General features: G+C 46.3%; 2 protein-coding genes across 2 annotated transcripts; one reads left to right on the top strand and one right to left on the bottom strand.

Annotated features, from left to right (window-relative positions):
• The first annotated feature begins 5426 nt into the window (after window positions 1–5426).
• On the top strand, window positions 5427–8898 carry LOC119286996 (nucleobase-ascorbate transporter LPE1-like). Its single transcript, XM_037566472.1, has 14 exons — window positions 5427–5607; window positions 5715–5812; window positions 5902–6081; window positions 6203–6303; window positions 6413–6488; window positions 6607–6666; window positions 6758–6942; window positions 7038–7134; window positions 7268–7354; window positions 7445–7503; window positions 7609–7700; window positions 7803–7880; window positions 7980–8140; window positions 8239–8898. The coding sequence occupies exons 1-14, from the start codon at window positions 5514–5516 to the stop codon at window positions 8455–8457; spliced, it is 1587 nt and encodes a 528-aa protein (XP_037422369.1). The 5' UTR covers window positions 5427–5513; the 3' UTR covers window positions 8458–8898.
• A 588-nt stretch (window positions 8899–9486) lies between these two features.
• On the bottom strand, window positions 9487–11417 carry LOC119286995 (oleosin GRP-17-like). The gene has a single exon (XM_037566471.1). It carries the CDS (start codon window positions 11293–11295, stop codon window positions 9769–9771), a length of 1527 nt encoding a protein of 508 aa, XP_037422368.1. The 5' UTR covers window positions 11296–11417; the 3' UTR covers window positions 9487–9768.
• Window positions 11418–12858: the final 1441 nt, after the last annotated feature.

Genomic DNA, 12858 nt, shown 5'->3' with positions numbered 1-12858 from the left:
ATATCTTCTGTAATCCTTTCTTTTATTATTTTTATGTTTTTTCTTCGTTATTTATATATTCCTGTTGTTATGCTTTTGCTTTTAGTTATCATTATAGTAATTTTTAGGTTATCTTATTGACTCGTGATATTATTTATCTACTTTTATGATACATGAACGCTAGATTTATTATACATGAATTTCAAATTTAGTTTTTATTCCTTTTTAGTAAACACATGAATATTTTCATGTGAAATAAGTGTTTAGTTGAAACATATGGATGTTATCCCGTGTGTTGTTGCGGATACCTTGTTGGAAGAAATGCATAAATAGGTGCTACAGAAAATCAATTGATACTAATGCAAAGCCAATGTAAGAGTGTTCTCCACTTGCATTTTCAACAAACGACAAATAAAAACAAAATTTGAAGCATGTAACAAAAGTATGTATAAAAAGAGAAACATATTTTGCAGTTGACAGAATTTCATTTTCTAACAAAATTATGAAGCATGAACTATATCTGTACGCTCCGAATGTCCAACACATGTAGTACGCATGACAACATAAAATTTATGAAAAAAAAAGTAACTTATGACTAGAATGCGTGACTTGCTAATGTAGTAGAGTTTCATGAATAGAAAAGATAATTAGTGCAAAAAAGGCAACTTATGATTAACATGCATGGCTTGCTTGCACCCGCAAAAAAAAAAACATGCATGGCTTGCTGACGTGTCATGGTTGCATGTATATGAAAATATGTAATGGATTTGCAACTATTTAAAAAAAATTATGGTTGGCATGCATGAATTCCTGATGTGGAAGGGTCACATGGATATGAAACATAACTAATGCGAAGAATATAACCTAGCCTAATCTGCATGACTACTTGTTGATGTTTGGGTGTGGCATAGCAACAAAAGTGGGAGCAACAAACTCAGGAGAGCCTCCCCAAGGGTCACTTGGGGTAGGCTAAGAACGCGTCAGTTGGCGCGTTCTCAGCGGCTGCCACGTGTCGCGCTTTAGGCGCTCTCTTCGGATTTATTTTTTCACACGTATTTTTGGCTTTTTAGATGCTTTTTCTGTTGTTGTTTTTTTCTTTTTGGTTTTCCATCGGTCTTTCCTTCGACCAAATTTTTTCTGGAAAAAAATTGCACGAAAAAACTGTTTCTTTTTTGCTTTCACGAAAGGCACCTCTTAGAAAGAAAAAATATTTTTTCGCGAGAGGCGCGGTTTTGCTTTCGCAAGAGGCACAATTTTGCTTCCGGGAAGGCACGGCCGTGCCTCTCGAAAACGGATAAAACACTTTTTTTACTTTCACGAGAGGCATAGTTTTGCTTCCGTGAGATGCACGGTTTTGCTTCCGCGAGCCTCTCGAAAACGGGAAAAACATTTTCTTTTCTTTTGCGTGCCTTGGATTTGCTTCCGCGAGAGGAACGACCGTGCCTCTCGAAAATGAAAAAAAGTGCTTTCTTTTTTTTCTGTGAGAAGCACGGGTGTGCCTCTCAGAAACGGCTTTCAGAAAGAAAAAAAACACCTGCTCCCAGGTGTAGTTTTTTTCTGGAAAAAGAGTTCGTCAAAACATATCGACATGTGATCTAGTTTTGAAGATCTCAACACAATGAATGCAACGGTGAAAATGATTCAAAATTTAGACGCACGGTTTAAAGATAAAAAGTTTTGCATAAACGGATTTACGAAAAAAAAAGAAAAACTTAAAGGTTGCGACAAGTGACGCACATGCAGCACGCCACTTGTCACAACCTGGAAGGTGGAAGTGATTTTTGAAAGGAGTACTTCTCAATTAGTGATTCAAACAAAAATACATACATGCTCATGGTCTGGTTATGTTTCATTACCACACAGGGCTGGGGTTTGTTAGTGCGACCATATCAGACTGATACTCTATTTTCCCTTGAATTACACCATGGACATAGATTGGGGCGTGGCTATGTCTCCCTTTATGCAAGGCAATAGCACTACTCACCTACTCGGAGCCAGTAGTGGGTCGACCCAATTGTCATGTGGATTCGACATGTTGATGTCTCTCACATGTGGCTTTCTTTTATTTTTATAATTTTCTTTATATTTTGAAAATTATTAAATACATATATTATAAAATAATAATATTTTTTTAAATCATTCAACGCACATTAAAAATATGTTCATGCAGTGTAAAATGTATGTTTGTCCTACTTTTGGAAAATGTTTGTACAATTCAAAAATATATATGGGACATTTAATAAATGTTCATGTGCTACAAGAAAATATATGTGGCATTTTTTAAAAATGTTATGCAATGTAATAAAAATATCTGTCTAATTTAGAAAGTGTTTTTTAACATTAAAAAATCATTTTTAAAAAGTTTGTGTGTTTCAAAAATAATACATTCGTTTCTAAATATAAGTCTTTTTTGGAGATTTCAATATGGAGTACATATGGAGCAAAATGAGTGAATTTACACAATAAACTACGTCTATATACATCCCTATGTAGTTCATATTGAATTCCGTAAAAAGGCTTATATTTAGGAATGGAGGGACTATGTTTGTGACATTTAAAAAATGTTTATACAATGTAAAAATTATTGCATAGTTGTATCATTCATAAAAACGTTTTGACGTGTATTTAAATACAAATTAACATATATTTAAAAAATACAAACAATATTTGAAAATATTAATTATTTATGTATAACATATTTAACTTGCATAAAAAATGTTTTAGACGTATATGAAAACTATACAATGTGTATGAAAATATTATAAAACAAAACATATTTTAAAAATATTAATAATGTATTTAAAAAATGTTAAACATGCATAACAATGTTTCTGATGTATATGAAAAATGTACTATGTGTGTGAAAAAATAGACATGTGTTAAAAAAATAAAGAAAATGATGAAAACTGAAGAAAGAAACAAGGAAAACCAAAGAAAAAATGAGAACGGAAAAAACCAAAGAGAACAACCGAAAAAAAAAGGATGCAAAGTGTGAAAAAACTGAAAAAGAAAATTCAGAATAAAACTCACACTAATGCTACATTACTGGGCCTACCCTGTAAGGCAGGGACTAGAGGCTAGTCTCAGTTATGTCCGCAACGGGCAAGAAATAGCAGCCGCGATAGATTTGACGGCATGCTATATGTCTCGCTTGTAGCTGGCCTGATCCTCCTTGCCTCGCCTACACGGAGATGCGTTGGGGCTGACATAAAAAGCATGCAAATTTCTTTCACGGGGGTAATACACCACGACTCAAAACATGAAAAGGGCTAGTGCGCCATGGTTTTTCCCAGCATGCATGCCACAGTTTTCCATGATACATGCTATTTTTTCCTATTTTACTAATTTTAGCAAATGTTGATCAAGTGTAGAAAATCATTCGTGCAAATTGAAAAAAAAATGTGACATCTAAAAGTTCACCCGTTTAAAAATGTGTTCGACAATTAAAACAATACCATGAAAACATAAAATTTTGTTTGTGTAACCTGAAAAAATGTTTGTATCATTCAAAAGAGTGTTCATGACATTTAAAAAATGTTCGCATGTTAAAATATGCTCATGAAAGGTAAACTTTTGTTCGCATAATTTTTGAAAAATGCTCATAGCATATGAAAAATGCAGAAGAAAAAAACTATTTTTGAAAAAACAGGAAAAAAACAGAGGAAACACCAGAAAGAAAATCGGCTTAATGGGGAAATAGAAAAAAAATGATCGAAACCTTCTTAAAACCGGGCGAAAGGTTCACGGCGCCAATGCCCACTTCTTTCGAAACAAGACCCAAACACAGACGGCTCATTCTGTCTCGTAGGAGGCGGGATATAGCTTTTCCGAGATTTGACTAGCTCATTGAAATCCCGTTTGGAGTTTTGACGCCCATGATCAGCCTATCTAGCCGAGTGTAGTTATATTACCAGCTACTAGCCCAAGATTGTGTATAAAAAAAGCTACTAGCCCAGGCCTAATTGCCCCGCAAAAGAAAAAGGTATACTATAGCTAGAGCCCTGAATTATGCCGTTCTCAGAGACAAACGCATAGCGACGGCGGCATCCATTGGCGCAGCAGCCAGCATCTACCCAACTAATCCCATGCCGTCTCGATCGATCGATCAGTTTGTGTCATACGCCTACTGTCTTATCGTCCCACCACCCACTCGTAGCTTCCACATAACGCATCCTTCCTTGCTCTTGCTCCGGCCGGTCGCTGCAACCCCAGAACCACCATTCCAACTCCAACCACGCCACATAAAATACGCACTTCCGATCCGGCTGATGGACAGGCGCACGGCCGGCCGGCGGAAGCAACCGTGATGCATGTGGAAGTAGAACGGGAGTTGGGACTGCACACCAGACCCAAGCTAGCTTTTTTTTTTCTTTTTTTTTTTGAGGGAAACCAGACCCAAGCTAGCTAGTTCGCCAACCCCATCTAACAACGTGGGAAAGCAAAGCAAAGCGGGGAGGGTACGTACGTAACGGGACGGGGACGATGATGCATGGCTGGACCTCAATATTTTTTTCCTACCTAAAAGCTACCCAGTCGTGTCCTCGTCTCTCCAAACGGCGCCTGGCCCCATCTCTGGCTAACGGCTTCGATCGAGCGAGCGAGGGTCAACCACTGATGAAACTCTCTCGATGCACGTATATCTTTTCCTTCTTTCTTTTTTGCAAAATGTTATATAGCGAACGTGCTCTGGGAGGGGTCGTCCGAACGAATGCTCTAGGCTGCATCGCGCGCGTATTGCTCGCTCGTTTGGGCCTCCTGGAGCGAACGATCCAAACGGCGCGAACAAACGTCCAGAGCACAACAACTTCTCTGCATTGCATGACAATTACATTTTTTTTCTGCTGTAGCATGGCAGCTCCTGAACATGCGTGTCGACTTACTCTGTTGTATCAAGGTAAATCTTTTGGTTATAACATGGCGATCTTTTTCTACCACTGAACACACGGCAAGTTCCTTTGCTGCAGCATGACAAATTCTTTCTTTTTTTTTTGCGAGAAAAATTGCAATCTATTCATCTCTTATCATGACAGTACAACGAACACTAGAAATAATAAAAATTACATCCAGATCCGTAGACCACCTAGCGACGACTACGTTGTGCAACGTGGCAATTTATAACTCTTTATAGCATGGCAAGCCTCTAGCGGTGTGTGTGAGGAAAAGGGCGCAGGGCGTCTGGCTAGAGCCTCTTGGAGCGAACGACATCGTTCGTACTAAAAATCCACTGCAATTCGTACAGTTCCAAAGTTACTGCGATTCGTACGATTAACTACTCCCTCCGTCCCAAGATGTAAGACATTTTTTTTTTTGACACTAAGAGAACAGAAGAGGCGGCTCATCCACCGACACAGACGTGGTAAAGCGCACAGCGACATGACGAAACGCACGGACAGAGGAAGCGGGAGAGGCCACCGGCTACATAAATGGAGGCGCGCCTGCGTTTCTTCCACCACCATCAGCCGCTTCACTACACTGTAAACTGACCCCGCCCCCTTCGCCTTCCCCTCCTCGCCGCTCGCCGGCCGGCCGGCGCCATGTCGCCCGTCAAGGCCGAGGACCTGGTGCCGCACCCCTGCAGGGAGCAGTACGCCGAGCTCGACTACTGCATCACCAGCCCGCCGCCATGGAGTGCGTGCCCTCGCCGCTCACTCATCCGCAGCCGGTGGCTAGGCCGGTTCACCAGTGGTTCCTTCCGAGTTCTGACTGACGTCCCTGCTTCTTCTCCCTTGCCGCAGTCACCACGGTGGTCGTCGCGTTCCAGCACTACCTGGTCATGCTCGGCACCACCGTCATCATCGCCACCATCCTCGTCCCCATCATGGGCGGCGGCCATGTGAGCCTCATCTTCCATCCCTTCCGTCCTGTCATGGTGCCCCTGTGCTCCTCGTCCTGACGACCGAGCTCGTGCCACATGCATTGCAGGAGGAGAAGGCGATCGTGATCCAGACCATCCTCTTCCTGGCCGGGATCAACACGCTCCTGCAGGTGCACTTCGGCACGCGGCTCCCCGCCGTCATGGGCGGCTCCTTCACCTACATCTACGCCGCCGTCGCCATCATCATCAGCCCAAGATACATCCTCTTCATCGGCGCCCCTTTCGAGGTCCGGCCCCCGTTTCTGCACTTCTCCCTGCTGCTCTGTCCCGTCCCGTCCTGGTCCTGCACCGCAGCAGCTGGCGGCTGCACGACTGACTGACTGATCGACCGATGCCGTTTTCTTTCAGAGGTTTGTGTACACCATGCGGTCGCTCCAGGGCGCGCTCATCATCGCCGGCGTCTTCCAGGCCGTCATCGGCTTCTTCGGCATATGGAGGGTCTTCATAAGGTTGTCCGACAATTCCTCGCTCGCTGCCTCACGCCACCGTCTCCGATCCCCATCAATACCTTCTCTCTGTTACTTGTTGCACTGACGCTGCTTGTGCTTCTCGTGCCAGGTTCCTGAGCCCCCTCGCCGCTGTCCCCTTCGTCACGCTCTCCGCGCTCGGCCTCTTCTACTTCGCATTCCCAGGGGTAAAGACAGGAGCTCTTGATGCCATGATTGTTGCCACTCGCTGTTGCTTTTTGCTTGGATTGTTCCCCTCTTGATTCAGTCTCTGAATTCTGTCAACACACTTTGGCTGTTCTGCAGGTCGCCAAATGCATCGAGATCGGTCTCCCGACGCTCGTTCTGCTCCTAATATTCTCAGAGGTATCATGAGAGATTGGTCTCTTTTTCTCTAGACTAGATTTGTAACTGAGAATGCATTTCCTGACCACCTTCTCTTCTTTTGCCCTTGCAGTACGCGTCCCATTACTTTGCCAAAGGGAGCTTCGTGTTCGGCCGGTGCGCGGTGCTGGTGACGGTGATCATCGTGTGGATCTTCGCCGAGATACTGACGGCGGCCGGCGCATACGACGAGAGGAACCCCGTGACGCAGTTCAGCTGCCGCACCGACAGCTCCGGCCTCATCCATGCCGCGCCCTGGTATGGCCTCTGACTCTGAAGCCTTACTGCCTAGTCTTCATGCTCCTTGGAGTGGCTCACTGACATACGCATCCTGTTGCTTCTGCCATGAGCAGGGTCAGGTTCCCTTACCCGTTCCAGTGGGGATACCCCATCTTCTGCGCGCAAGACTGCTTCGCCATGATGGCCGCTTCCTTCGCTTCGCTTATTGAGGTACATACACATCTTCAGTTCTGCACTTCAGTGAGACTGGGACTGTATCGGATCGCCGCAATTCTGCAAAACAGAGTAGCATTAGGTACAAGGAATTTCTTGGGTTTAGTCTGATGAACAATTTTACTTTCAGTCTACTGGCACACTAATCGCAGTGTCAAGATACGCAGGCGCGACATTCGTCCCGCCTTCAGTTTTCGCTCGTGGAATTGGCTGGCAGGTACTTGAATAACACGACTAAATGCTTGAATTTTCTCGTGAATATTTTGCTTCCAGCACACTCACTGCTAAGCAACTTCCAAACTATCAGGGTATATCTATCATACTAGATGGGATGTGCGGTACGTTGACAGGCACAGCAGCTTCAGTGTAATGAGCTCTACATCTACTCTAGTACTTTAGCCTGCTAAGAATCATTGCTCAGAAATCACCTAAATGAAATATCTAACTGATTGTCATTGTTATATTGTGTAGTGAGAACTGCGGTCTACTGGCCTTGACGCGAGTTGGAAGCAGACGAGTCATCAAGATTTCAGCTTTGTTCATGATCTTCTTCTCGCTGTTTGGTAGTGATCCTATTCTCTGAATCTTTCAGCACTATCAGTGATCAGTGATCACCATTTATAGTCAGCGACTTAATTTGGGTGACATGGCTTAACAATCAACAGGAAAATTTGGGGCAATTCTTGCATCTATCCCATTGCCAATTTTCTCTGCACTCTACTGTGTTCTCTTTGCTTATTCAGGTGAGCATTACATAACAATCCACCAGAATTTTATGGAATCAAATCCTCGAATGTTCATAACATTTTTATTTTGTTGATCTTGTTTTCTGCCTGAAACAGCTGCTGCAGGCCTCTGCTTCCTTCAATACTGCAACCTTAACACCCGGAGAAGCAAGTTTATACTCGGCATCTCCTTGTTCCTGGGGCTATCCATACCACAGTACTTCCGGGAGTTTGAGACATTCTACGGCTTTGGACCAGCTCACACACGTTCACTAGCGGTATGTAGACTCAACTACAGGGTGACACAACCTAGTTATTATAAATATAACTTTCACACTGATCACTACCTACACCATCTTATTCATTGAAATTTCAGTTCAATGTCATTGTCAACGTGATATTCTCCTCGCCCGCGACTGTTGCTGCCATACTTGCCTACCTTCTCGATTGCACACACCTCTACTGGGAACCCCATGTGAGGAGGGACAGGGGCTGGCTGTGGTTGGAGAAATTCAAGTCCTACAGGCATGACGGCAGAAGCGAGGAGTTCTACGCTCTACCATATGGTATGAGCAGGTACTTCCCCTCGCTTTAGGGGAGGTAACAGTGCGAGGATGAAGCGATGGGAAGTAGAAATTAGACGGTGATTCAGGGGATCATCAGTATATGCAGCAATATGTGATGTTTTGATTCTAGCATGCAAAACATTTTGGATGAGAAATGCAGCATACTCACTGTGATATTCGGATGAGGATACTCTCATATCAACCAAGGGGAGCTAGCAATGCTTCTACACCAGTTTAACCCTTTTGCTTTTGTCTTGTCTCTGATTTGAAATAGCAGAACACAAACATAGCAGAACACAAACACCTTGTAGCTTGATTTTATCGCTGACTGGCAACAGCAGATGTATACCTTCCATGAGGAATTGGATTGAGGAAACAGGTATCAGTCAGTAAAACCAGAAACAGCAGAATGTATAGGTTTCATGAGGAATTGAATTGAGGAAACATGCATCAGTCGGTAAATCAGTTAATTCTAGTTCACCATCCTCACCTGCAATTCCATGCCTTTTTGTTTATGCGATCTGTTTGGAACCCAAGAATCTTGTGCCAGTTTCACACAAAAATGACAATGATTTAATTGCAGAAGGAATCTACAGAGATTACAATATTACTCTAAAACCAATCTGGCAATAGCTAAGTCCAGCAAACCAATTTGACAATTTCAAAGCCCACAAACCCTACATGGACGCCTATATTCTACATGCACTTAATATTTATAAATAAGATCTAGCACCTTCATTACTTGAAAATCTACCACTGGCACATGTTACCACATATATTAGTACTAAATATACTTCCCGTCTATGGAAAGTTTCCGACTTCGTAACGGACCAGCACAGCAGTAACCATGGGCAGCCAGATGCCGCAGTGCTGCCTTGCGGCGCCACTCGCTAAGTAACATGAGGAATTGAAATGAGGAAACATGCTTCAGTTTTCAGAGTTGAACTCTGCATCAGTCAGTAAATTTCACAATGATCAGTGAATGTACTGCACATACAAGTCAATTCCAATTCACCATCCTCACCTGCAATGCCACGCCTTTTTGTTTATGCAATATGTTTGGAATGCAAGGATCTTGTGCAAATTCCACCAAAATATTGCAATGATTTAATTACAGCAGGAATCTACAGAGATTACAATATTTTTATTACCGCAGAACCAATCTAGCAAATATCAAAGTCTGGCAAACCAATTTGGCAATCTCAAAGCCCGCCGGCCCTACATGGGCACCTACATTCTACATGCACTTCCTATTTATAAATAGGATTTAGCACCTTCATTTGTCGAAAATCTACCACTGGCACATCTTGCCACATATTACTACTATATATACTTCCTGTCTATGGAATGTTTCCGACTTCGGTGCGGACTGGGACAGCAGCAGCCTTTGGAACCCAGATGCTGCCGGGCTGCCTTGTGGTGCCATTCACTCGGCTGCAACCGCCAGGCCGCTGCCCACGGTAGGTCTTTACAGCTCTCATCTCCACAGCCGACTGCTTCTCCTCGAAGCGCTCAGATTTTGCCTCCTGGTTCATCCCTTGATCACCGCTGCTCCTTCCCACCGGCTGCTTATCCCCGAAGTCCTCAGATCTTGCCTTCCCGGCCATTCCTTGATCACCGCTGCTGCTTTGATAGCTACTGCTGTCAGCAGCTGGATGCGGATGCGCCCTCATCTCAACCACCAGCTCCTTCTCCCCAGAGTCTTCAAATTTTCCCTTCCTGGTCATTCCTTGACCACTGCCCCTCCTTCTGTTAGTGCTGCTCTCAGTGGGCGGATGCGAGTGGGCCTTCCCCTCCACCTCCGGCTGCTTTCCCCCAAGGCCATCGGATTTTACTTCCCATACGGCTCCTTGACCATCGCCATTCCTCCGGCCGCGGCTACCCTCAGCGGACGGACGAGGCTGGTCCCTCCTCCTGTTCGGCCAATCGCCGCTCGGTGGTGCGCCCGCCTGCCTTCCTCCTGAGGGTTTGTTCTTCTTATTCCACTTGTTATCCGACTTGACTCCCTGCAGTGGTGAATCCTCAGCTGCCTCGCCCTGTGAGCTTGCCGAAGCTTTTCCAGTGCTCTGATTACTCGATCCAGCATTCCCCTTGTTCTCCGAATCAACGACTCGCGGTGGCGATGCCTTCACCACCTCAACCAAAGAGCCGGTCATGGCTGTCTCTGTGCTCCGGCCATCGAAACCCTTCTTCCCCTTGTTCTTGTACCTCGGCTTGACGCCGCCTCGGTATGAAGCAGTGTCCACCTCGGCCAGCTCGCCTGGCACGCTGCTCGTCCCCAATGCGGTGCCCTGACATCCAGAGGCCTCCCCATTGCTCTTCTCGTTCGGCTTGCCGCTGGTAGCTGTCTCGGCTGGGTCGCGGGCAATCAAGCCCGCAGAGGCCTTGCCCTTCCCCTCATCCCGCGCCCTGCCTCCACCTCCGCCACCTAGGGTTCCATCGGCCGCGTCGCCGCCCGGCCCCTTGCTGCCTCCCGCGGCGCCACCACTATTCAGGGCCGAACCCTCCCCGCGCGGCCCTGCGCGGGGCCTCTCATTATACCTGAAGGGGGCACGCGACGAGGAGGAGGAGCCCTTCATCTCCGCCGCCGCCGCCGCATCCCTAACCCTCCTCGCCGCGACGGCCTCCTCCTCCTTGGCCCTCCTCGCGGCGGCCTGCTCCTCCGCCTCCTTCCGCAGCCGCCGCTCCTCCTCCTCCTGCTCGGCCTCCCTCCTGGCGGCGGCCTCCTCCTCCTCCTGGCGCCGCCGCCGCTCGGCCTGCTCCTTGAGGCGGAGCTCCTGGAGGTCCCGGAGGCTGACGTAGTTGGGCGGGATGAGGGGCCTGTCCCGCCTCGGCCCCGCGCGCCGCGACGGCGCCGCCGCGTCCATCCCCTCCGCTCCTCTCCTCTCCGGCGATCGCCGCGGGGGGAGAAAGGACTGGCGTTACGGGTTGGAGCTAACACTAATTTTTTTTTTCCTGGTTCTCCTCGGCGAGGAAGGGAAATAAAATAAAATAAAATATTCCCGTCGCGTCGCCCCACCGCCCGTGACCCGTGTGGTTTTATGGCGTTGAAACTGTGGGCCTGCCGCACCTTCTGCCCACCGGCTTCAGAAACTTCAGTCAACCCCACAATACAGATTCAGGTAGTATGGGACACATGGTACACTACACAGCTTTGGCCTGTGCCATGGACCATGGTATTTACTACTCTACTACTATTCCTAAATATAAATATTTTTTAAAGATTTTAATATGGATGTATATAGACGTAGTTCAGAGTGTAGATTCACTCATTTTGCTCCATATGTAATCCATATCGGAATCTCTAGAAAGACTTATGTTTACGGACGGAGGGAGTATTCAGGAAACCGGTGGTGGTGGTTTATTCATGGTTTCACACCTCATCCTCGCCGCTCTTCATAAACCCCAAGATAACAGATTCACGGGCTTTTATAAAACCCCGTGAGCCCGCGACGTGCAATAAAGACGTTGGTTTGATGGTATCAGGCAGGACCTACTGGCCACAAACCTGAAAACTACAAGAGCAACCTCTCTTCTAGTCTTTTGGATGCTCTGGAAGCACAGGAACGACGTGGTGTTCAATGGTATAACGCCATCAGTAGCTCTCCTCAAGCAGCGGATCATGGATGAATGGGAGGCCTGGACCAAGGCAGGCTTGTTTGGCAAGGTGGCCCAAAATGCAGAGGTAGTTAGGTGGGCAGCTCCGGGCTAGTAGCTTTTCTCATTTTCTTGGTAGTGTCGGAATAGCCGGCATGTAAATACACCGTGTGCATTGGTTACTTCGGGGTTCTTCCCTTCTTCCCCCTCCTCTTTAATGAATGATACGCATGCTCGTGCGTATTTGAGAAAAGACGTTGGTTTGATTGATGCCTTTTCTAAATGGCAGTCGTATAGGAAAACCGCTCCTAGATCATGCGAACAGGCATCCCCTCTCCCTAGCTGGTCCGCACATGCATCAGTTTGTAGTTGCCGTCGCAATATGGTTTTCCAACCAAGAGCAATCAATGATCGCGTTCCGTCTCCATGTAGTGGCCCTTGATCTGCCACGATCCTCGGTCTAGCCACGATGGCTCCACCCTCACGCCAGCCGTCATCGCCCTTGGTTGTTATATCCCTCTATCTAGTTCCCCGTGCAGTTGCGTCCCTCTCCCCTTGCTTCTTGAATGTTGGTACCGCAAAAGGACGATGATGGAGCCCCTTTGGGGCTACGAGGCAACCGCGTCAGTGCATAGTGGTCGGCTAGATGTTTCGTTGTAGACCCAGCTGTGCCGTCATGCCATCGTCCCGTTTTCACATTTCATGACTGGCCATGGAGACACGGGTCTGAGGAAACCATGTATTCATGTTAGGTCATCACACATCACTTACCCCATCATCTAAGAACTTCTTCTTCGGTCCCGCGGTTATCTCCACTTAAAGCGTCTCGTAGC

The sequence above is a fragment of the Triticum dicoccoides genome, chromosome 4A (assembly GCF_002162155.2).
Source record: "Triticum dicoccoides isolate Atlit2015 ecotype Zavitan chromosome 4A, WEW_v2.0, whole genome shotgun sequence".
NCBI lineage: Eukaryota > Viridiplantae > Streptophyta > Magnoliopsida > Poales > Poaceae > Triticum > Triticum dicoccoides.
The sequence above is the reverse complement of the archived record's forward strand: the minus strand, read 5'-3'. Positions and strand labels throughout refer to the sequence as shown.